At 54.4% G+C, this 22,947-nt stretch overlaps 12 protein-coding genes across 12 annotated transcripts; 6 read left to right on the top strand and 6 right to left on the bottom strand.

The window, feature by feature from the left end:
- Positions 1 to 1,114: 1,114 nt before the first annotated feature.
- Positions 1,115 to 2,531, top strand: LTR77_005774 (uncharacterized protein; the record flags this gene model as incomplete). Its single annotated transcript, XM_064803017.1, has 6 exons — positions 1,115 to 1,627; positions 1,673 to 1,784; positions 1,844 to 1,870; positions 1,936 to 2,152; positions 2,210 to 2,422; positions 2,480 to 2,531. The coding sequence occupies 6 exons, from the start codon at positions 1,115 to 1,117 to the stop codon at positions 2,529 to 2,531; spliced, it is 1,134 nt and encodes a 377-aa protein (XP_064659142.1).
- A 767-nt stretch (positions 2,532 to 3,298) lies between these two features.
- On the top strand, positions 3,299 to 3,961 carry LTR77_005775 (uncharacterized protein; the record flags this gene model as incomplete). Its single annotated transcript, XM_064803018.1, has 1 exon — positions 3,299 to 3,961. The coding sequence occupies one exon, from the start codon at positions 3,299 to 3,301 to the stop codon at positions 3,959 to 3,961; it is 663 nt and encodes a 220-aa protein (XP_064659143.1).
- Positions 3,962 to 4,082: 121 nt separating this feature from the next.
- LTR77_005776 (uncharacterized protein) lies at positions 4,083 to 7,124 on the bottom strand (the record flags this gene model as incomplete). Its single annotated transcript, XM_064803019.1, has 11 exons — positions 4,083 to 4,473; positions 4,534 to 4,560; positions 4,626 to 4,714; positions 4,774 to 5,203; positions 5,255 to 5,394; positions 5,449 to 5,515; positions 5,562 to 6,253; positions 6,445 to 6,550; positions 6,609 to 6,749; positions 6,821 to 6,918; positions 6,969 to 7,124. The coding sequence occupies 11 exons, from the start codon at positions 7,122 to 7,124 to the stop codon at positions 4,083 to 4,085; spliced, it is 2,337 nt and encodes a 778-aa protein (XP_064659144.1).
- Positions 7,125 to 8,047: 923 nt separating this feature from the next.
- LTR77_005777 (uncharacterized protein) lies at positions 8,048 to 8,601 on the top strand (the record flags this gene model as incomplete). The annotated part of the gene is made up of 2 exons (XM_064803020.1): positions 8,048 to 8,474; positions 8,537 to 8,601. The coding sequence occupies 2 exons, from the start codon at positions 8,048 to 8,050 to the stop codon at positions 8,599 to 8,601; spliced, it is 492 nt and encodes a 163-aa protein (XP_064659145.1).
- Positions 8,602 to 8,810: 209 nt separating this feature from the next.
- On the top strand, positions 8,811 to 9,765 carry LTR77_005778 (uncharacterized protein; the record flags this gene model as incomplete). Its single annotated transcript, XM_064803021.1, has 2 exons — positions 8,811 to 8,914; positions 8,964 to 9,765. The coding sequence occupies 2 exons, from the start codon at positions 8,811 to 8,813 to the stop codon at positions 9,763 to 9,765; spliced, it is 906 nt and encodes a 301-aa protein (XP_064659146.1).
- A 554-nt stretch (positions 9,766 to 10,319) lies between these two features.
- LTR77_005779 (uncharacterized protein) lies at positions 10,320 to 11,684 on the bottom strand (the record flags this gene model as incomplete). Its single annotated transcript, XM_064803022.1, has 2 exons — positions 10,320 to 11,613; positions 11,674 to 11,684. 2 exons carry the CDS (start codon positions 11,682 to 11,684, stop codon positions 10,320 to 10,322), a joined length of 1,305 nt encoding a protein of 434 aa, XP_064659147.1.
- Positions 11,685 to 12,068: 384 nt separating this feature from the next.
- LTR77_005780 (uncharacterized protein) lies at positions 12,069 to 13,141 on the bottom strand (the record flags this gene model as incomplete). Its single annotated transcript, XM_064803023.1, is given in 2 exon segments — positions 12,069 to 13,068; positions 13,083 to 13,141. The coding sequence occupies 2 exon segments, from the start codon at positions 13,139 to 13,141 to the stop codon at positions 12,069 to 12,071; spliced, it is 1,059 nt and encodes a 352-aa protein (XP_064659148.1).
- Positions 13,142 to 14,363: 1,222 nt separating this feature from the next.
- Positions 14,364 to 15,354, bottom strand: LTR77_005781 (uncharacterized protein; the record flags this gene model as incomplete). Its single annotated transcript, XM_064803024.1, has 3 exons — positions 14,364 to 14,536; positions 14,588 to 15,220; positions 15,273 to 15,354. The coding sequence occupies 3 exons, from the start codon at positions 15,352 to 15,354 to the stop codon at positions 14,364 to 14,366; spliced, it is 888 nt and encodes a 295-aa protein (XP_064659149.1).
- Positions 15,355 to 16,303: 949 nt separating this feature from the next.
- Positions 16,304 to 16,831, bottom strand: LTR77_005782 (uncharacterized protein; the record flags this gene model as incomplete). Its single annotated transcript, XM_064803025.1, has 2 exons — positions 16,304 to 16,516; positions 16,568 to 16,831. The coding sequence occupies 2 exons, from the start codon at positions 16,829 to 16,831 to the stop codon at positions 16,304 to 16,306; spliced, it is 477 nt and encodes a 158-aa protein (XP_064659150.1).
- Positions 16,832 to 17,242: 411 nt separating this feature from the next.
- On the top strand, positions 17,243 to 19,003 carry LTR77_005783 (uncharacterized protein; the record flags this gene model as incomplete). The annotated part of the gene is made up of 5 exons (XM_064803026.1): positions 17,243 to 17,341; positions 17,395 to 17,457; positions 17,508 to 17,757; positions 17,820 to 18,821; positions 18,876 to 19,003. The coding sequence occupies 5 exons, from the start codon at positions 17,243 to 17,245 to the stop codon at positions 19,001 to 19,003; spliced, it is 1,542 nt and encodes a 513-aa protein (XP_064659151.1).
- Positions 19,004 to 19,457: 454 nt separating this feature from the next.
- Positions 19,458 to 20,991, bottom strand: LTR77_005784 (uncharacterized protein; the record flags this gene model as incomplete). Its single annotated transcript, XM_064803027.1, has 2 exons — positions 19,458 to 20,838; positions 20,933 to 20,991. 2 exons carry the CDS (start codon positions 20,989 to 20,991, stop codon positions 19,458 to 19,460), a joined length of 1,440 nt encoding a protein of 479 aa, XP_064659152.1.
- Positions 20,992 to 21,198: 207 nt separating this feature from the next.
- Positions 21,199 to 22,665, top strand: BCS1 (Complex III assembly protein translocase and chaperone; the record flags this gene model as incomplete). Its single annotated transcript, XM_064803028.1, has 1 exon — positions 21,199 to 22,665. The coding sequence occupies one exon, from the start codon at positions 21,199 to 21,201 to the stop codon at positions 22,663 to 22,665; it is 1,467 nt and encodes a 488-aa protein (XP_064659153.1).
- Between the last annotated feature and the right edge of the window lie 282 nt (positions 22,666 to 22,947).

Raw genomic sequence — 22,947 nt, forward strand, 5'->3', positions numbered from 1 at the left:
TACGCCTCAACGTCACGTTATTAAGCGTCTATACCGATCTGGTGGCACAATCTGCGAGACCTTGGAGGGCTACCAGAGCCGAGTTGCAACACGAGCTGTGCAAGTCGTCGTCCCTGATTATTAGTCAACCCTCGTGGACCACACCTTCAATTCCCCGATTGCTTGGCGAAGGCCTGAACCTGGAACGTCCTGGCGCCTCCTGGCGAAGGCCTGATGATCGTCATGCCCTACACTGGGGGTCTGAGGGGTCTCCAAACAACTCCACCTCTGTCCCTCCCATCTACGAGATGTCACTGAGAGCTTCCCATCGCTGGAGATGCATCTATCGCTGCGCTACCTTCTAGCAGGTCTGAGACACAGGCGACGCCTCTCTAGATGCCAGGATGCCACGCCTTGTCATGTGTTCCTATGTCCTCGCAGCCATGTGAGTTTTGCAAGGGTGGTCCTTGCGTGAGATGAACTGTCTGGATGTGTCCCTGACGCCGGTGCTGTTCTCGGGATCGTCTTCGTCAGTGCCTACAACGGCTGCACTAATCTTACATGGTCTCGAGCTGGTTTTGCTGGTCTCTCTGCACACGCGCCTCATTCTCCTTCACGTTGGTCCTTCGTAACCAGGTTTGCGTTTCGCAAGGGTGGTCCTGGCGCGAGATGAACTGTCTCGCTGTGTCGTTGACGCCGGTGGTGTTGTCGGGACCATCTTCATCAGTGCGTTCAACATCTGCATTAGCTTGACCTGGTCTCCTGGTTACTCTGCAGACACTGGCCTCCACTTTGATCCTTCAATTGATCCTTCAACTGTGGACTCCTCACGATCTTCGAGCGGGAAGCTCGATGTTGATGGCAGTTTCTGGGTCGGAAACGGGTCTGAGGGGTGACCAAAGCTAACGGCGCCTGATGATCATGCCGTATAGTAGAAAGCCACGACAGGTACGCATGTCGCACGAGCGAAGCATGCTGCCACTGATCAGGTTGAACAAATTCCTTTTACCGGGGGGAGTGATACTCCATCTCAGAGTAGGTATAAAACCTCCCCACACTGCCTTGTATTGATTGCTAAACCATCCTTCCCATCCTCTTAAAATCCTCTCCTCTTCCCCAACCGACGTCTGCAATCATGCTTTCCAAGACCCTTCCGCTGGCGCTTTACGCTGCCGCCGCCAGTACTTTGGTAACGGCCTCCCCCGTCAGCATCAATGCACGTTCCCTGCAGAAGCGTACTGCAGTCACCGAGCTGAAATGCGGACTGTGGGCTACGGCCGACGAGGCAGATACGGAGCAGAACTGGGAGAACTTCGTAATAAGCGTCGAAGGTGAATCGGCCGGACCTGTGGCTGTCCCGGCTAACTCCTGCTCCCGCATTGGGTGCTCCAACACTTCCGGTGTCTACGTCTGCAATGACCAAGACTCCGACATCGAGCTCGACATGGGAGACATCACGCCGGTCATGAAAGGGCTCATGGACACTTGCGGCTACCATGACGACAAAACGTACGAGGTCCCGATTTCGGGTCAAATATTTGTGGACGCGAACGGAGGTTACAACCTCAACATCGCTTACTGCAATGGCAACGACGCGACCAACATTGGACCGAGTGCATACAGCGCTCCAGGCCCGAATGGTGATCCAGTAAGCTCCGTATTCCTTGACGAGTGACATACTTCAAGCTCATAGCATCAGAACACCTCGTGCGGAGTTGGCGGGGCTCCATGCTCTTACGGTACATGCGACGCCGACTCGATTACTGTGGAGTCGCAGGAGTCTGTTACCTGCGATGAATACCTTGGTAAGTACTGCGCACTACGGAGACTCTCACCACAGATTGGAAGCTAATGATGGTCACAGCCCCAACATACATCGGTGCCGGTGCAAGTAAGTTGGTGTCCTACGCAATAAGGCTCCAGTATCAAGACCATCGCTGACCGCGCTGTCTCCAGCCTACACCTACTCGACTACCCGCACAATCAGTTACGCCTGGTCAGTAGGCGGCTTCCTAGGAATCAACATCGGCGACCTCTCCGGCCCAGTTGGCGTCGCTGGTTTCAGCGCCACGTTCACCGAGACAACGACCGTCGGCACCATCTCAGGGACGTCTGACCAATGCGGCTCGTACATCGGCCAGAACGGACAACCTGGCAACTGGACCTGCGCGCTGTAAGCTTTACGTTCCAACCTCATTCTCTAGAACGTCATTGACATAATGGTATTTAGTGACATTAAACCCAAATGCTGGCAAATGACTGGTACGTGTGAGGCAGACTTCGGCGATCTAGGCTCCGGCACGGCGCCATGGGCTGTCAGCGCGCCGCAGATTGAACCAGGTGACGGCCAGAGCGTCTGGGTACCAAACCTCTGCGTGTGCTACGACTGCGAGGGCTGGGCTGAGGGTGGTGCGCCGCAGGATGCTTGTCCGTTGGATTGCAGGTGAGCATACTCAGAAAGTCACGGACAACGTGAAAGAGATTCTAACGAGTGTTATAGGACCTGCGCTACCCCGGGCAGTGACTCTACTGCGGGAAAGTTGAGATTCTAAGGGTGTGAGCAGAGGCCAAGAGTCATGGGTGAGAGGCAGAGAGCTGCGAGCTGAGGAAAAGCATTGCGAGGGCAGAGCAAAAGAGGACATGGAAACCATGATGCAGTCACGGCCGACTTTGTGACTGGGTCTTTCGCCTTGTTGCAGTTTGACACATTACTCTCGTATTCCCAATGCCATCAATTTACTCCTACTTGCTGTGACGAGACCTCCTACATATAAGTACATCCGCAGTTCCATCGCTGTGACCAGCAGCCCACTGAAGTCGTGGCTACTCCAGGGTAACGTGCAAGCTCTTCAGCACCGTCGTCCCTGTCGAAAAGAGGAAGTCGTCTGCCTTGCGCTATGATTGGCCCATCCACCAGGCGGCCTAGCGTATGTGCCTTCTAAGGGATTCCTGGAGCCGCCCGATTCTATCCTTGCATATTACATTCTTGAAGGCCTTCGAGACATAGAGCACCGTGAGCTTGCGAAGCACCAGCTCCTCTCGCCTGTTCGTCGAATGGCAGAGAACACAGCTACTGGTCAACATCTCCGATATCTCGCACTCTGTCCCGAAGCAGGGATTCTCTGAAGCGATGTCCGAGCTCCGATGCGATGTCCGGTGAAACCACACATAGCCAGACACCTTATGATGCCCGACAGCTGTGCTTCCTCCCGCATGCTCGTGCGAGAGGATTCATATAAAGGCATCAAGATGCCCTCTTCTCCGACCGTCAAGCTATTTGATCCGGGACAATCTTCAGAACAGCAACAAAAGAACAACCATGTCGTCCATACCACCCGAACTCCAAACAGCCGTCTCCAAGTCCGAACAAGCCCAACACGACCTCGTCAAATCGACACCACAGCTCGACAACGCCCTCTCGAACTCCAAGTCCAATGGCCTACCCAATATCGCCATCGGTCCAGCACAAGGATCCTACCTCTCCATCCTCTGCCAAATGACGAAAGCAAAATCCGTTCTCGAAATCGGCACACTTGGCGGCTACTCCACCATCTGGTTCGCAACTTCCGTTCCAGGGATAAAAGTTACCAGCATCGAGTACAACGAGAAGCACCGGGATGTTGCGGCCGAGAATACGAAAGACCTTGACAACGTCGAGATCATCCTCGCCGCTGCACTGGACGTCCTGCCTCAGCTGGCGGAGAAAGGCGAGAAGTTTGATTTCATCTTCATCGATGCGGACTGGGAGGAGCAGGAGAAGTACTTTGATTGGGCTGTCAAGCTGTCGTCAAAAGGGAGCTGTATCTTCGTTGATAATGCAGTTCGGCAGTTGACGGAGAGTAATGGGGATGAAGGGAAAGCCTTGGTAGACTATGTGAGCAAGGACGAAAGGGTGCAGGCGACGTTGATCCCGATGTTGAATACGTATAAGAGGACACTGAGTGAGTTGGCGGATGGGTTTGTGATGGCTATTGTCAAGTGAAAGAGTAGCTGCCGGTGTGGGCGAATGGGCGAAGTGAATGGGGTCATATGAGTGTGCTTAGAATCCTAAGATTAGGTACAGTTATGAATGAACGATCATACCCTTATGTTTCGCCCCACACCTAGAATGACAGCAAACCTGCCACCGCCGCCGCCAAGTAGACAACCCCTGATCCAGCCCCAGCGATAGACGCCGCACCTCCTGTAGAGCCTGTCGCACTTGGGGCCGGGGCGCTGGGAGCGCCAGAGCTTGGCATAGAACTTGGAGAAGCAGACGACGAATTCGACAAACCACCCTTCAGAGCTCCAGGGTACGACCAAGTGATGTCCGCTCCGAAGAAGTTCTTCGCAGTGTCCGGCGGCGAAGCGTTGATGTAGCTCGTGTCAAAGCCGCTCGTAGCTGAGGGCTGGTTAGAAGATCCGGGGACACAGGTTGCGTTACCCCATCTGAGATTGTAGGTCTGCTGCCAGACTAGCTGTTGGGAGAAGATCATCTCTGCTGTGTAGAAGAAGCTGAGGTGAAGCATAATGTTAGTTACAGCGGTTTTGGGTGATCTGCGTTGGAGAACATACCGGCAATCAGAGGCCTCGTAGACGAACCTGTAGGAGGGAATGAAACATTAGCAGATGCATTCGGTACGTCATAGTGTTTCGTGACAGCTTACTGCAGCGGGGTGTAGGTGTCGTCCCCTTTGCGCAAACTGTTCTGGAAATTGACATTGCCTACTGGGTTGAGGGAGGAGCGCCGATTGAGCTGTGTGCAGGTGTTGTCAGCATCTTCCTCCTGCATGATACACGAGATCGCTGCCTTACCACTTGCTGAGCTGATACCTGCAATCCGTCTTTGAGGTATGGCTCGAAAAGGGCACGTTGCTCCTTGTCAGCTTCCTCGTAAGTCGTTTGGGTAAGGTCCACGAGTGTCTGAAGCTGCTGGTCATTGGAGCCCTTGGAGCCACCGACTGCCTGCATTGGCCCGTTCTGCTTCCGTCCGCCGACTGTGACAAACTTGATTCCAGCTTGTGTCTTGAGGAGCTCGGCGAAGACAGCGCAAGTGGAGCCGCAGAAGCCGTCAGACAGCACGACCACGTTCTCCCACTCGAACGTCTGCAGTTGCGGGTTGGTGTCATTGATATATCCATAAATAGGAGGGCCGAGAATATTGTTCGGACTCGAGAAGTTGTATCGGCGGACGTTTGTGAAATCACCTCCATGGTGCTGGACGGGACCGTAGAAATCCTCCCACCTGCAATTTGTCAGTCCGTATCTCTCGAGCCTAAGTGAATGTGTGGCTCACCAGTCATAGTCGTCATTGGTCACAGTGAGATCCTCTTCGTAAGAGGCCTTGCTGAGAAGTCCATGGATGTCCGGCTCAGAAGCGACCTGTCCGAGTGCGTCCAAGAGGGGCCACGCTGCGAGATTGCTGGCACCGAATGGCTGCGATTTTAGTTAGCTGCTTGCAGGCGGATGGATAGGAACACGCTGACTGACCACTTTTGAGGGGAAGAGCATCTTGAAGAGACTGAACCCATTCGCAACGCTCCCACCGCCATTTGCCCTGCTCTCGGTCAGCACATAATCACAAGTAAAGCGGCTAGCCTCACCTCAGATCCAAAATGAGCCTTGTTTTACCGAGAGCTTTTGCCGTGGCGAGGAAGGTTCTGAACTTGTTCTGAAAGATGTATTTGCCTGACGCTGGGGCAAAGGTCGGAATGGTAGCAACAGCTAGATCCTTCTGCTCCTCAGGGAAGTAGCTAGCGATCGAGTAATCGGGAGCAAGGACAGCAGGCTGCGGATAAAATGATGGGATCGGTGGTAGAGAGGCCGAGCTCGCCAAGGGCGTATAAATGTTGTTGGTTGTAACAGCGCTGCTTGCGGCAAAGGTCACACTCGCGATGGCAGGCTCACTCGAAGCAGGAGCAATGCTCAAGCTGGCAAAAGGCGTCGAGCTGGGAAGGCGACTGGCCACTGCACTAGAGCTTGGTGCAGGCCCGGAGCAGAACTTGTTGAAGAAGCTTTTACCGTGCGTGACGTTGGTGAAGTCGAGCCCGTCTGTCAGGGTGGCATACGAGTTGATGGTCTTGCTCGTGCCGTTGGCGAAAGTTAAGACGGTTTGACTGCCGGGGAAACGGTACAGATACTGCGAGAAGGATGCGCCAAGGCCGGTCTGTCGGTTGCCTGTTGCCGGCACGTTGAAGAACGCAGCATTGTAGTTCGCATCTGCATCGTGGTCCCACGGGTTGAACGCAGCACACTCGTTCAGCCACGTTTCAACGTTGCTGGAATGAAAGACGTGCTGTTAGCTGAAAAGTTATGTGTGCAGGTAGTACAAACAACCAGGAGTACATAAGTATCGTTGATCTTGACAATCGGGAAAGCCCTGCAGCAAGACACGTTTTGCCCGGCCAGAGCGCGACCATCAGACAGGTCGTAACACCTAGGACCGTCAGTAAATGAGTTGAGCAACTTGACAGAAGACGGACTGACGTTTGGAAGTTTTGAACCATCCGTTGAGACGCTGACGAGAAACGCATTCCTAAACCACCTGAAGACGTTGAGAATGTCAAGTATGTAGATCAGATGGAAGTCGTATCTGCTGGAAGGTTAACGATGTAATCTCCAATCTTGTCAAGGGTAAAGGCCGGACGTACGCCGATGTCATCAAATTGTAAATATCCAATTGTAAGGCGTATTCATTCTCGTATCCCCCAGAGTACACATTGGCCGACATGGCCTCCAAGCTAGCAAGGAGGTCTACTCTGTTGTAGAGCCATCCCGCTGGTGGCTTGCTCCTGGATAGTAGACAAGATGTGTCAGCTACTGCTCGAGACCATCTTACTCTCTCGCGCATGGCTGTGCTGACAAGTAGACGAGATCGGAGTGGAAGTTGAGGAGGGTTTTGAGGCCGGAGAGCTGAGAAGCGGCGCCTTCGGTGTCCAGTGGTACGGATGTCAGACAAGCCTGATTCAATAAGCATGGTATGCAAACGATGCGACCAGAGGCCCGCTTACATGTGCCGTATCGACATCAATCTTGGTGCTCCCTGCGAGATCCGTCGTGCCATTCCTCGCAAGCGCAGCGCCGACCTGAGCACATGCCGTGGATGGTGCAGACAGTACACGAGATGCTTGTGCCGCAAGTGCAGCCAGGAAAACGATTGAACGCATGCTGATAAGGAACGAGGTAGAATGAGAGGTAGTCTAGTCACAGGACATGTGTGCGTGGAGAGGGAGGACCAGCGCTTCTTAAGACGACATATTGCTATTGCACTGGCCATCTCAATATCCAGCTAATGGCTCTGCTCCAGTGGCGGCGGTAGGCCTAAGGAGCTGGGCGATTATTGTTAGATCTCCGAGGTCAAGAGCCGCATTCGATCCACATGGCCCGGCATGGTCGTCGATATACCCTTGTAGAAGGAGCCCCATGTACAGCCCGGTGAGCCTTATACCAGATTTGTATCGTGGAGAGCTGAGTCATGGTTCGAGGTCGAATTAAGGCGTCCAGTCCAGCCCTGCACCATTGGCGCTTGTGGTTGGGGCCAAAATGTTAGGCAGCAGAATTGTGGTCAGTATGGGTCTTGTTTTGATCACGCATCACTGGCCGCTGTGGCTCTTGAATTTTGATCCGGCCTCCCAGCGTCCTTGGAGTGACGCTTAGATCTGTCCTGATCTTCGCGTGCTGGAAGGAGCTATGCAGCTGGAGATGGAAAGGCTCATAGGTGCCCTGTCCTGCAGCCCAAACGCTGCTGTGCATCTTCAGTAGGCGGACCATAAGTGGCAAGGTGGAGTGAGCGGGGACGGTGCTCGTTGGTACCGCTCTCGATCAGGGGGATGGACGGAAAATTTTGAGCGCAACCCGCTGCTGTCTGTGCCTCCTTCACTCCAGCAGAAGTTGACGTGCGGGAAAAGATCGATGGACCAGACTTGCTGAGAGGAGAGTGTGAGAGCGAGCGATGAAGGTCAAGCATTGGCCCACAACTTCCTTCTTTGGTTAGACCCTTTTTCTCGACCATGACGACGACACTCCAACGTTCAATTAATGATTGTTGTTGCCATCAACCAATTCCGACAACTACATGTTCAAACGCGCAATGTCATCCGCATCGAAACAGAAGCTGAACCCGCGCACCTTCCCACGTCCGCCTTTACTGGAAAAGACACCCCGCCACCTGCAAGTCAAATGGAACGACCAGCTCATAGCCGACACAACAGAAGGCTACTGGGTCCTTGAAACATACCATCCCCCAACGTACTACTTACCTACCTCCTCTCTGAAAGTGCCTCTCGAGAAGAACAGCCGCTCGACAATGTGCGAGTGGAAAGGCGCCGCAAGCTATTACAACATCTCGAACCCGAACAAGCCGAGCGAGGTTGTCAAGAATTTGATCTGGAGTTATGACAAGCCTACTCCGGGCTTCAAGCCTATTCAGGGTTACTTGTGCTTCTATGCTGCGGAGCCGTTTGATTGTTTCGTGGATGGGGAGAGGGTTGAGCCGCAGCCGGGGGACTTTTACGGAGGTGGGTTGAATTCTTTCACATTATTGTTACGGTGCTGACGCTTTCACTCTTCTGTGATGCAGGGTGGATGACAAGTGAGATCGAGCGAAGTAGTGTAAAAGGCGGACCAGGCACTTGGGGCTGGTAGCGCAGCCTTGATATCACGCTTCACCCGTTAACAGGTGCAATGTTGAAAGCTCCTAGATCAGAACCCTCACGTCACTTCACACACAGTGGGCCGCCATGTGAAGTGAAGTCTTACGTCATAAGCCACGTGTTAATTTGACTTAGTGCGCTTGCCAGATAGCTTCTCGATCATCTCTGTTCACACCTCCAACCTCGACCCCACGCACCATCATGGCTGGTGCTATGAAGCGGAAGCTGGGCGACGACGACGACGGTCCACCAGCCTGGTCAGATCAGCAGCGCGAGGCTGATTATCCTAGAAGCAAGCGTCCACAGTAAGATTCACCTCACATCCATGTCCTTGTTCCAGCTGACCACAAACAGTACTGCCATCGAGCCACGCGATACGACGGAGAGCGAAAGCCCACTCATGAAGCTACTTGGCGAACTACGCAACGGAATCTTTGAGCTCGCCTTGCTCTCCAACAACACGACCGGCATGCTCACCATCAACGGCCGTGTCCGCGTTACCAAACGTGACCCCAAACGAGCCCTGAGCTGTCGACCGTGGCGGGAGCCCGCACTCCTCCGAACGTCAAAGCAAATTCGCCACGAAGCAATTTCCATCTACTACCTAGGCCATCACCTCGATGTTCGCACTCGCTCGAACGAAATCGACAAGCCCAACCTCTGGCTGCGCCGAATTGTGGAACAGCTAGGTGGGAGGTGTCCATCATTCCACCTCCGCGTTGTTTCATGCACGTGGGATGATGTGGCGGCCTGGCTGCACCTTGCCAAATTTGCTTACGAATCATCCGGCTGGAAGATCGACCTGGGCGAAATGGCTGCACGATACAGACATATCTTATTCACCGTCGCTGACGGTAATCGCTACTACCAGTCGGCCCTGAGTGAAGTCGTGGAGCTCGGCTTGACTTCTGGGAAGTTGGGTCTATCAGCCGAAAAGCTGGAAGAAGAGTTCTACTTCTGGGCTCAAACTGCTGCCATGTCATTGAGCAAAGGCCATGGACGGAAACGCTTGTTTGCAAGCCCTCCGGGAAGCGAGTTGAAGGACGCCAACTTGGAGTTCATGCCGAAGCGCAGAGTGGCGCCTGGATACTTGGCTGATGAGTTCGAGCAAGTGCCTTTCATCGCGGATGAAGCCGGGAACGTGTACAGCGCTTGATGGCGAGCACAATGAATACTTTGAGGGCAGGTCCTGGTGGCGAGCATCACGATTTGAGCCTGACATGGCACACTGGACGGCGTGGCTGCGACTGCTATTCGCTTGGACGGTCAGCTGCTCACAACTCCTTGGTGACGGAGTCCAGAGGTCAGTTATGAGGTGCATGAGATATGCATAACACAATCAAGGCTCGGCAGCAAATCTAAAACCATGCAACTTCATGCCTTCCCATGTCCCCGTAGCATCCCTATCAACCACTTCCATCCGCTGACTCGCCCGTGTCAGGAACTTCTGCAGCCCATTGCACTCACGTCCCCATCACATCGCAAGTAACAGCTGGCCAAAATGCCGCCCACTCGCCAACACCCTACACAGCAAACTTGACGCAGTGTGTTTTCCCCTCCTTTTGAGGCTTTTACTTCTGCTTTCTCGCTGAGGGTTGTGGTGCAAGTAGGTTGGCGTATGGGGTACTTACCAGTATCAGAGTAACTTTGGGCACTGTTGAATAGAGAGTAGAAAGCGAATAAGAAGGTATCTCCAGACTTTTTGGCAGCTCATCCAACATGCTCCTTCCTCAACCTATCCCCATCCAACCTCTCAAACCCAAAATTCCAAATGTTCTCCACATTAGTCCTCCCCCACTGCGCCGCATTCATCGGCTTCGTGCTCTTCCCGCCCACATGCTGGAAAACACTGGGCGTCAATGCCCACCGCCCTAACCCTTTCTCCTCCGCCCACACCTCCGTTAACGAATCCACCTGCGTCTGTTCGGTATGCGTCACAGGATCTATGTATGGTTTTTCGAAGTGCTGTTCGTACCAGGTCAGGAGGTCGGGGATCTGGGGACGGGGGAAGACGAAGGCTTGGGAGCAGCAGCCGTAGGCTTCCATGCGGTTGAGGCCGGTGGAGGGGCCGGCGACTGTGAGCCGACCAGCGAGGAAGAAGAGAATTATCAGCATGGGACAAATGAGGAGGGTGATTGTGGCGATTGTAAGCGGGGTGCAGATGTCTCTTCCGGAAGGGAGGTGGCGAGATGCCAGGGTCAAGGCTGCGAAGATGGAGGCGATGAAGAGCACGGTGCGGATGGTGTAGGAAAGCCATTCCTCGCCGTTCCAGCCGAGAAGGCGCTCGTTGTAAAATAGGCGGAGATAGAGCGCCTTGTCGAAGTCAGAATTGTGCTCAAGCTGGCGAAGAGCGTTACTAGTTCGTTGGTACCAGCCGTCCGCGGCTACTGTGTCGTCTTCCAGGATCAGCGTCCAGGCCGTGTTTATCTCATAGCAAGTCCGGAGCAAGTGCGTGTAGTCGAACAACGCCTTCTTCTTGTTGTCTACATCGGTAGCCATCAACTCCTTCACCCTTCCCACCGCTTCGTCCCCAGCATCTTTGTACGTCAGAACCTGATCCACCAGCTTCTCCAGCCACGGCTCGTTATACGCCTCATGCTGCTCGGGATCCACATTGACAATAAACGGCATCACGAACAAATCCTCCCTCTCCTGCACTGTCAACCCTTCCAACACCGACCCCAGCGCCCGCCGGAAGTACCTCGTCCCATCCCGCTGCACAGTCGGGACACCCACGCACAAAGATGGACTCGGCCCTGCTTTGGCGACGTGGTGGTTGCCGGCGCCCGTCGCAGAGGATGCGGTGATGTAGTTCTCAGCCTCAGTCTCCCGCCTCAGGGAGTACACCCGGTCGAAGGCATGTTCGGGGTTGAAGAAGTAGGAGCCAGGATCTCGCCAGGACCAGTGACGTACGTCGCAGATGAGGATGAGGTAGAAGGCGAGGAAGGTCAGGAGAGCGATGCGGTGGGGTGTTAGGTGGAAGACGAGGCGCATTGGGGGTCGTCTGTGGTGGTCGAGAGGGACGTGGGAGTGTTCTGGGATATAGGCAAATGCTCGTCTCTACCGATGCCGCATGTTGAAGTGTATGTGTACGAGCAAACAACGTAGTGTTGCTGCCTCAGAGTCTCGTATTCAAGTCATGTTGGTTAGACGTACCCAGCGGTTGTTGTTCCTTCGCCTTTGAACCCCTGCCAAAACCGCCGGATCTAGAACTGGCAGGGATCGGCAGTGAATGCAGCTTTAAATCAACCTCTTAAGGTCTTCCATTGAAGAATCCTCAACATCATTTTTGCATTCGAGCAACACTTGAGCACGTGTGGGATGAATAATGGAGGCATCGTGGTAGCATGTACACTACTTGACTATCGCCCAGAAAGGAAGTATAGCAGAGGGCGTGGGATACAGTGGCTAATTCAGTGTCATTTCGGAGATGTTCATGCACAGCTTTGGCTTCAGAGCTCAAAAGTCCGCTGGAAGATGGCCTGATACCATGTCAGACCACCACCACTGTCCCATCCCATTGAAAAGCTGGGGTCCAGCTCCGTTGAATTGCAACAGTGGGTCCATATTCCAAGGTCCCGGCTCGAACGCAGCCGCAGTATCGGGCTCGCCGCTTCCTGGCATGTTCTGAGACGCGTGCTGCCCGAAATCTGCCTCGTGTCTGGCAGCTTGCTGTTGCGAACCCTGCGACAGAGGGTTGTTGCTTCTGGCTGTCCGCCTTGGAGGCTCTGGGGGAGGGTTCATGACCTCTTCCCATTGGCAACAGAGCTCCGGGCCGAAGACGGAGAAGAATTTGCGCTCCCGCATCGAGATGGTCTCGCTGCTGGTCGCATCGGAAGGTACTTGTACGGTGAACGCACTGACGTATTGGATGACTCGCTCGGCTCCAATCGCAGTTGGGAACCGTGTCTTCAGCGCATCTACGGCTTGTCTTGTAATGTCAAACTCTTTCTCTCGGTGCCTGGCAAAGGCCGCAAAGCGGTAAGCTGATGCTTGGACGAGAGAGGCGACCATGAGATAGAATATCGAGGCTGGTGATACCACCGCAATGTCGCCCCAGTCGAGGTACTCCTCGAAAATGCCGATGATGAAGCTTGCAGCAAGCAAAGCCACGGGCGGAGGACATTTCTCTGGGGATCTTTGTCGAGAGAGTATGATGAGTGCGACGAAGTAAGGAACGTGGAGTTGTCTGCTGCGAAAGGAGTAGGAGTTCAGCCTGCCGTTTGTCCGATCGTGGAGGTGGAATTCTGCAGGGAGATCATCGAGCCAACGTAGGAGCGCGGTCTCCAAGTCAAGTCTTTTCTTGTGAGTGAGATCACCTCTAAGACACTTTTGTGTCAAGTCTCCCACGATGCAGGTTATCTGTACAAAGCTGGAAAAGACTTGGCCGTCTGGGTCGCTGACACTGCTGTCATGGCCGTCAATGAAGATGAAGTCTTCGGGTTCGAGAGGTCGTACACTGGAGTCGCCTACATGCAGGGCCCGTGGTCGACCATGGCTAGTCGCAATTTGGTTGTCCCGGGACTGTGCATGTTAGAAATGTCCTGTCCGCCACCGAGCTGGTACAAGCTTACAACCAATGTCCATCATGTGCGGCGTCGGAGCGTTCTCTGTGGGTCATTCTCGCGAGGCTCATTGTGAAGTCCAACTTGGTGGGCCAGTGCAACTCCGACACGAAGCCAAAAACTGCTGTTGTCTATGGACACATGCTCGGGGCCTGTCTGGTTCCACCATTGCAGGAAGATGCTTCCTATGATGACATCCAGAGTTGTAGTCTCAGTGGCTGCATAGAAACGAGCTTTCGCAAGATCATAGCAACGTTGGCCATGCACGCTTGCTCGCGGTGCGGTACACACTTTACTGCCGGCCACAAGTATTGAAAGCGATAGGAAGGTAGCTTTCTGGCCAGATCTGAATAACTTCGTGACTTTCTCCGCGGTGACAAGGGGCATCCATGGTCGACATCGCCGCATAAAGCTGGAAACAAGGCTTTCGCGGGTCGAGCGCGGCACAAGAGCGTCGATCAGAAGGTCCAGGGCGTCGGCACTTGGAAGTGCGGCATTGAGCTTTGGATATGAACTACGGTACTGGGACACGTGTTCCTCATCTATCGGAATATGAGTGTTAAGGTAGTCGGCTCGCCCGAGATAGCTGGGCTCGTGTGGGCTCTCTACCGAGCCCACGAGAGTTTCGGCGTGACTTGCCGGTCCCTGCTGTGGCTCATCTGGTCCTTGAGGAGGAGTGTCGTCTCGTTTCCGCTTGCGGATATGCGGCCTTGGTCCGGTCAGCGGTCGTGGGATGCCCGGGAGGTTGGCCAAGTTACTGACTGGCATGCTGCACCCATACTTTGGCAACCATCGCAGGGTCCGTCATGCTGTGCGTCAGCCAAAGTTTTGCTGCACTTGATCTTGCGTGCATGGCAGTTCGCACAAGCCTGACCTTGTCGTACCGATCGTGGTGGCATAGGGGAGATATACAGTCTGACAAGTGGTGCAAACCACTCGTGCTGGCAAAAATCTCTTGTATCGAAAGACCGTGGTGGCACAAGGTCAACAAGGTCAACAAGGATGGAGAAGCAAGACACATTGGGGTGGAGGAGAGGGTTATGCGGAGATTAATTCCGGCAAGTCGGCGGCATGACTCGTGCATTGCTGCAAGATCTATTTCATTGACGTTCAAAACTTCGGGCGTGTCACTATGGTGCCATCGAGTTCGCATTCAAGTACGACGATCCATCCTATCAACCTCATCGGCCTAGAGCTTTGCGCCCTTCACACCCTGACTATTTGCTATACCAGTCATCTGCTCAGCAAGGACATCGGCTTTGAGAGCCGGTCTGTCAGCCTTTCCTGCAGTCGTACCCCCATCGACTGGCATTATCAGTCCTGTTATCCATTTGGCCTCTTTGCTGCACAAGAAGAGGATTGCTGCAAACTATGTCAACGCGGTACACCAACCAGACAAAAAGACCGACTCACCATAGCCGACGTCCCACCCTGTCCCTTCCTGTTTGAGGAGATTCTGATTGATCCTGGCTTGCCTAAGCTCATCGGTCAAGCCTCTACCTCTGACCATCGGCGTATACACCATGCCCGGGCAAACACAGTTGACTCTGATGTTTTCCGGCCCATGCTGGGCAGCCATCGCACGGGTCATCTGGACAATTGCACCTTTGGTCGTTGGATAAAGAAGACTAGGATTGCCACCAAGCAGACCGGAAACGGAGGACATGTTGACCACTGCACCTCGTCCTATCTTCCGCATCTCTGGGATAGCGTGCCGGCTCATCAAGACCATGCTCGTCAGATTAATCCGTAGGTCACGCTCCCAGGCTGAGAGGTCGAGGGTGGTGGCATCCCCCATGGCGCCACCGACGCCGACGATGTTGACGAGGACTGAGACGAAGCCGAACAGTTGAACGGTCCTTTGCACAGCTTGGCGGCAGGACTCTTCGTCCGTAACATCCGTCTGAATGACCTCGGAGCGACCGCCTTCGGCCTCTATCATGCGTTGGGTGTCGGCAGCCCAGTCGGTATTGGTGTCCAGAAGTGCAACTTTTGCGCCTTGCCTGGCGAGCAAGATCGCTGTTGCTCTTCCATTTCCAATTTCACCTACCGTTCCTGATGAGTACCCGACTTGTGAAGCTGTGGAAGCTGTACTTACCGGGAAGCCGTGATCCTGCTCCAGTCACCAGGGCTACTTCGCCATCGAAGTTGAATGCTTGTGGTAGTTTTGCGGATGCCATTGTTGGTAGTGTCCCTATTGTTTCACGTTATGAAGTGAACAGCAACGCATGAGGACCTACTTTCCTTTGCCAAGTTGGTGCTCTTGTAGCGGCACTTGATCTCGATCCCAAGAAGAACGGGACTACAGCAGTAAACCGGACTGTGGATGTGGTTGCGTGAGGCACGGCGATCGAGAAAGCCTTTCGGCGATTTGGTTCTCCAAAGTTCGCCGTCGGACCACACGGCTCCTCTGCCTCCACACGATAAAAACGCCGGTTGTCTGAGAATATTAGCGCCGGCGCAATTGTGATAGATGCTGCCAACGGTGAGGGTCTGCTCGGTGGACAACGCCCGCATCAGAAGAGTTACTGAACGCGACTCTGCTGGCCCACGATAAGGCGACATGCTGGCCGATAGCGCTCTCCTCAACAGAACCTACACTTTGAGAACGAGAAATGGATGCGTACAGCCCAGCAGAGTATCTGACGCTGCAAGTGTGTGTCGGGTAAGTACCTAATCATGCCAGCCAGTAGTCGAACCACCGCACGATACCCGCAAGACTTTCCTCTTTGACGTAACCTACAACCAGTCAGTTCATCATATGGAAAGCAGTCCGTCAGATCACGCACGCTGGTAAGGATCCTTCATATCCCCTCGGAGCGCAAAACCGTGTTCGACGCCAGAGAAAAGCTGCAGTTGGTATGTCTTGGACCCATCTTGAAGCAGCTCAAGTGCTCGCCGTCTGCCATTGCGATCAAAGGTGTGATCAACTTCAGAACAGGACAAAAACAGTGGCTCTGCCGAAGTAAGTGGTTGCACTTTGCGAACATCGCCGCCGACCTACTTTTCAGCTGTTCAAAATGGTGATCCTTGAGCAACGCTGGGTGAGCGAACGCTCCTGCTGTCACGGTACCACCAGCAAGCTCGTTACACACGTATGGTGCACCAAAGCAGTATCTGTTGAAATCATCAGAGAGGGTCGAGATGATCATCGTGGAAGACGACATACCCGACACAGGCATACTTTGTCTCGTCTCTGCCGTAAAGCTTTTTGACAGCATCAACCCACGGAGGCACCGCTTCGTCTGCGAAGGCGATGTGTTTGCGCTTCCATGCCTCGTAGTCGAATATCGGATCTGTCGTCGTATCGTGTCTATTCTTCCGATGCTTCCACACTGGGTCCTACAATTCTTTGTGAGTAAGTATGAATCCCATGAGAAGGAATATATTCACCCCCCGGAAGTAGTCCAAGCCCAGCACGAAGTAGCCAGCATCTGCGAAACCATCCATGATCAACAGACCATTTGGGAACATGCCCCAGACGTCCGGGAAGTAGAGGAGTATGTTGTCGTTGGCTTTGGCCTCAGGAGGTCGGACAATGTAGGTCTCGACGCCCGCAATGGTTTCGAAGGTCCCCCTGGACTCGCCTTCGTGGATGGTACCCTTGAGGCAACAGATATCCGAGGGCTTCGCGACATACGCATTCTTGTCTTCCATATTGGGTACACAGTGGATGAAACAGCATGTTGCCTTCTGTGTCTCCGTGTTGTCTCCTTCCTCAAATTATCATCAGCCGGCGCCTTCGCTTCGCTCTTTCTGATCCTGCTACGAAGTGGCCCGGCGATTCCGGCGTTCTGTCTCGGCGATTTTGAAGGCTTCCACAGAGGACGCCACGAGTCAGAACGCCGAAACCAACGTCAAGCTTGGTCCTGGAGCGAATGACGGGAGAGTACGAATGTACCACTTCCTCCGCGCTACGTAGGTGGTGGATGGGGTAGACACTGGGGTCGAGACGATATCTATGTCTCCCGCCTTTCGACTGTCCCCGTGTCGTAAGTTTCCGTTATAGGCAGCCTGGAAGTGAAACTTGCGATGCCAGAATCAAAATCTCAGGCAGGCCACGACGAGATGGACCAAGCCACTCATGGACAGGATGCGCGGAACGACATAGAACGACTGGAGTCGAAGGAGCACACATACGGCGAGGACCTCAAGAACTTTGACCACGTGAGGAACGGTCATGCCCTCTGAGTTGCAGCTGCTAACATTGCAACCTACAGAGCAACGATGTCGGCTACGAACAGTACCGACAAGGCCTCGACATCGTCGCTACGCACAAAGAAGTGAGCATCCTCTCAAGCATACCTGTCCGATTCCAACTCACATCCTACAGGAAAGCTGGATCCGCTGGAAGATCGACCTGATAATCCTCCCAATCTTCCTGGTCACGCAGTGTCTGCAGTTCATCGACAAAACGGCTCTCAACTATGCGAACCTGTTCGGGTACCAAGAGGCGCTGAACTTGCAGGGAAAGGAGTTTAACTATCTGTCCGCCATGGTGTACGCGGGATATTTCTTCGGACAATATCCATGCGGTTGGCTCATCGGTCGCTTCCCTGCGCAGAGGGTACTGGGCATAAGTTGTAAGTCGGCGACACTCTCGCACGATCACCTTAGCATCCACTGACTGACGCTGGAATTCTAGGCTTGCTGTGGGGCTTCACGGTCCTCATCTTGACCGAATGTCACACCTTCTCTTCCGCACTCGCTGTCCGCTTCCTCATGGGCATTTTCGAGGCTGCCGTCACGCCCGGCTTGACACTGATGACCGGGTTTTGGTACAAGCGAAGCGAGATCCCTCTGCGACAGTGCATCTGGTACAGCGCCCTTGGCTTCGGCGGCATCATCGGCTCCTACATCTCCCGGGGCGTTGCTGGCCTCTCTGAAGATACTCAGCCGGCGCGATGGAAGATCATCTTCTACATCCTCGGAGGAGCGACTATGCTGTGGTCTTTCGTGCTGTATTTTGGTCTGTCGGATACGCCATCCAACGCCGGCTTCCTGTCTGAGCGCGAGCGCATCATCGCGGTCACCAGAGTCTCCGGCAATGAGACGGGCATCAAGAACAAGGCTTTCGATAAGAAGCAGGCGCTCCTGGCCTTATACGACCCAAAGGCCATCTTAATCTTCATCTCCGTCTTCGCCGCCGCCATCCCCAACGGCGTCGTCAACTCCTTCTCCACCATCATCATCGAAGACCTAGGCTTCTCGACCACCAAAACCACCGAGCTCAAATCCGTCGGCGACGCCGTCCAAATCATCGCCCTCCTCATCGGCGGCACCATCACCCTCACCGTCCCCAACTCCCGCCTCCTCACCGCCTCCGCCGCCAACATCCTCTGCACCATCTGCGCGGCGCTCATGGCCTACCTCCCGCGCAGCAATACCTGGGGCCGTCTGGTCTGCTTCTGGCTCGTGAATAGTCAGAGCGTGGGGTTTACGATCAGTCTGGTCACGATTAGTAGCAATATGGCCGGATACACGCACCGGAGCCTCGCGAGCGCGTTTGTGTTTACTGCGTACTGCTGGGGGAATTTCACGGGGCCGTTTGTGGTTAAGCAGAGTGAGGCTCCGAATTATCCTACGGCGACGGCGGGGCTGTTGGCGGGGTATGCGATTAAGACGGGCTGTCATGCGCTGTTGTTGGGTAAGTCGATTGGAAGTTGGTTGGAGGGACTTCTTCGTGCTGACAGACGAGCAGTGTACCTGTTCATGAGCAATCGTCGGCGAGACAAGAAGTACGGACCCGCGGACAAGCAAAGGAGTAACGAGCTGGGTATGCAGGATGCGACGGAGTATGAGAACAAGGACTTCCGATATGTCCTGTAATCGATGTGCTGTTCCTCCGGAGACATAGCGATTTCACACGACGACACCGAGAAGATTCGAGCAAACAAAGATGATTGTAACAGCCGAAAGGCATTCCTTCATATGTCAATGCGAGCACTAAGGGTATCTTCTGAGCCATACTCCAACCCCATCCCATTACCCACAACCCAGCAATGTTCCTGATCTCTGATTGCGCCATCCAAACACCCCGCTAGAAGCGCTCAAGCACAATATTCATCGATCCTCATAAAAGCAGTGTCAAAAGCAATAGCAGCCTGCCAATGAAAGTCGCAAGCGTAGCGATGCGACAAGAAAAAAGCACCATCAAGAGTCCAAGAACCCCAGACTGACACCCGCGCCAGCACCATCGTCCGACTTGTCGATAGATTCGTCGTTTGAAGGAGCACGATTCTCCTCGTCACTGCTGCCGCCTTCGAGCTCAGAGCAGACCGCATCAGCGAAGATTCTGCAACTTGGCGTTACGCTCTGCGTTCTGCCGAAAGAACTCACCAGCCTCAGCCAAATCCAACATCCTGTAGCGATTGGCCATCGTCGGCTTCTTCTCCTCCACCACAGGCGCGGGCATCGTGTACTTCCTCTGCGTGCGCGGCGGAAGCGGAACGTCGCACTCGTCCGGGTAGAACTCGACCTTACACCCCTTGTACGTCGTGCGGCTCATCATGCAGGTGCGCGCGAAGAGGGCGGTGTGGATCGAGTTAGTCGAGACGAAGGCGTCGTTGCCGCGGAAGTCGACGGAGATGATGACGAGGTTGTGGATGTGCTCCATATCGTCGCGGATCTTGGCTTCAGTGTGGCCTTTGGCGACGGCGTTGCGGATGAAGAGGTTGCGGGTGGCGCCGTGGATGACTTTGTCGTTGGTGAAGGGTTTGAGCTGGAATTGACGGTCGGCCCACTTCACCTCGATCTGGGGAGGGTCAGTACTTGATGCGAGAATCGAGGTCGGAGGGGTGCAAGCGGTGGCTTTCAGGCTTACTCTCTTGGTCTGCACATAGATGTCGTTGCGCTTGCTCCACGCCAGGAACTCCTCGGCCACCCCCTGGTCGACGAACGACACAACAGCACTCTTCTTGTCGAGGAGAATGACGCTCAGAACCTTCCCTCCCTTGATGACAGACAGCAGATCGCGGTAGGTCGTACGATCGGACAAGCCGCTAAAGAAGAGTGAACGATGCTCGTTACTAGAAGTGCGGCCGAGGTCAGTATTCATCAGTTGCGCGTCCTCCATCATGTCAATATCGTCATCAGCGGCGAGGCAATTAGCATCAGCAACGGCTGGCATTCTGTAGCTGACTTGGCGCGGGTACTCGGATCCTGGAGCCTGAGCCTGGTCCGGATGAGTCCTGGGATTGGTGAAGATTGCCGTTCCCGGTGCTGCGGCCAGTTCGTAGGCAGGTGATCCAGTCCTCCATGGGATGTGCTTGTAGGCTGGCTGGACTCCGGTTGCGTACCCTTGAGAACCGGGCTGTTGCGGGACCATGACGAAGCCGTCGTTGTCCGTGTCCACGCCCGAGTCCTTGCGCTGGCAACCCGGATTGGAGATTAGGATGTTGATGGTCTCCTCCGTGGTGCCACCTGCGATCAGAGCGCCTTTGAGAGCTTGAAACGCGCGATGGGTGCGAACCTGGTGTCTCGGGTTAGTGGGAATTTCCAACGACAAGGCCACGTGATACTCGCTAGGTTCTGATACTCCACCTTGGAGACGGTGATGTTCAAGCCGGAGTTGGAGTTGGTGTTGAAGTCGGCGCTGGGTTGTCACGTTAGCGTTCGGTCTTTCCGTTGTATCGACGGGCTGCCGCTTCAGAATGCTGCTGAGCCTGGTGTCGCACTTCGTGACAATCCCGGAGGTTGCACCTTCGAAGCAGACAGCAGCCGGCGGCAAACAGGCATTGGGCGACAGCGAGGACGTACCGTCTAAGCAATGTCTCGAAATACGACCGCTCGACGGTCACGCGATCTGAGTCGTCCATCGCGGCGGATTGACGTGTGATGTCGAATGTGTGGGAGAGGTTGTTGCACCAGCAGAAGAAAGAGAAGGCTGTCGCATAGGTGCTTCGCCTTATCGAAGCTGGCAGGTCGGACCCTGCGCCGGCAGAAGACGGGAGCGGTCCGCCGAGCTAGCCACAACTGGGGGTGTCCAGATTCGACCAGCACTCCGTCTTTACTTCCGCGCATTGATGGACCAGCATGACTCCAAGACCACGGCGCTCAAGACGATAGCAGAAGGACAATCAGGAAAGCAAGATGTGATCAAACAGCTCGCCGACCGAAGCAGTAGCGACGGCGGCACCTTTGGACAACTCCTCAACAACCCATTCTTCACAGCGGGTTTCGGCCTTGCAGCATTGGGAGCAGCGGCGCGGTATGGCACACTCGGGCTGAGAAGAGGCGGGGAGCTGCTACGGCGGCGGATGCTCGTCGACTTGGAAATTACGAGACACGATGAATCGTACAGCTGGGTCTTGAACTGGATGACGGCGCATTATCAACAGCAACTGGCGCCTGTGCCTGGTCGAAAAGATGTTGGGATGATCGAGTATATGGTCCGCAAGCTCACGCCGGGTCTACATCACCTGCAGATGAAGACTGCAGTGTCGAAGACGGCTAGTGGGTCCGAGCAGACGGCGTTCTCACTTGTGCCTGGGCATGGGAAGCATGTATTGAGGTATAGGAATGCCTTCATCCTGGTCAATCGGGAACGAGTGGGCAAGAGTTTCGATGTCAATGGGCAACCGTTCGAGACGATATCGTTGACGACGTTGTACTCGTTCCGTAACATTTTCGAGGACATCTTCCGCGAGGCACATGAGATGGCATTGCAGAGTACGGAAGGTAAAACCGTCATCTACACAAGCCGCAACATGTCGTGGGAGCAGTCTGGTCAGCCGAAGCGGAGGAGGCCTTTCGATTCGGTGGTTCTGGAAGAAGGGCTGTCGGACAAAATACTGGGTGATGTACGAGAGTTCTTGGACGCCAGGACATGGTATCTTGATCGAGGCATACCGTATCGGAGAGGTTACTTGTTGCATGGTCCACCAGGAACAGGCAAGACATCGTTCGTGCAAGCTTTGGCAGGACGACTGGACTTCAACATTGCCATGCTCAGCCTCAGCCAGCGAGGCTTGACGGACGATTTGCTCAATCACTTACTACTAAACATCCCACCTCGGACCATTGTTCTGCTTGAAGACGCCGACGCCGCCTTCAGCAATCGTAAGCAGCGAGACGCAGACGGTTACAGCGGCGCCAACGTTACTTACTCCGGTCTGCTCAATGCGCTAGACGGCGTAGCAAGCGCGGAAGAGCGCATCATCTTCATGACCACGAACCACATAGACCGACTAGACGACGCTCTGATCCGGCCGGGAAGGGTCGACATGACGGTTCACCTGGGCAACGCTACAGAGTGGCAGATGGAGCAGCTGTGGGATCGCTTCTATGCCCAGCAGGATCAGGATGGCGATGGGAAGCGGAGGTTCATGGAGAAGGCAAGGGGGTTTGGACTGGTCGACAACGTCAGTACTGCGGCACTGCAAGGACTGTTTCTATACTCGAAGGAAGAACCAGAGGGTGCGATCGCGATGGTAGACCAGTTGGCGGCGAGTATGCAGGCTCAGAGGCCGGCGAGCTCTGTCTCGCAATGAGATACATGTGCGACGTTTATAAAATGTAGCCCTAGTGTAACAACATATGAACAGAGAGCATCTATTTCTCCCATAATCCTTCTTTCTGTTCTCTTCCATCTGCACATGCTCGACTCGAGGTGGATGGCATGACTCGAGCTCTCACATGACGTACCCCACACGTCATCTTCTGTCGAAATTCACAAGCCATTGTCAATTCCCTCAAGTGCAGTCATTGCATGCAATATCGCCACTACGAACAAATCCTCAAAGCATCAGCCCTCACAACCGTAATCGCCTACG

This window comes from Saxophila tyrrhenica (assembly GCF_035928015.1).
Source record: "Saxophila tyrrhenica strain CCFEE 5935 chromosome Unknown scaffold_8, whole genome shotgun sequence".
Taxonomy (NCBI): domain Eukaryota; kingdom Fungi; phylum Ascomycota; class Dothideomycetes; order Mycosphaerellales; family Extremaceae; genus Saxophila; species Saxophila tyrrhenica.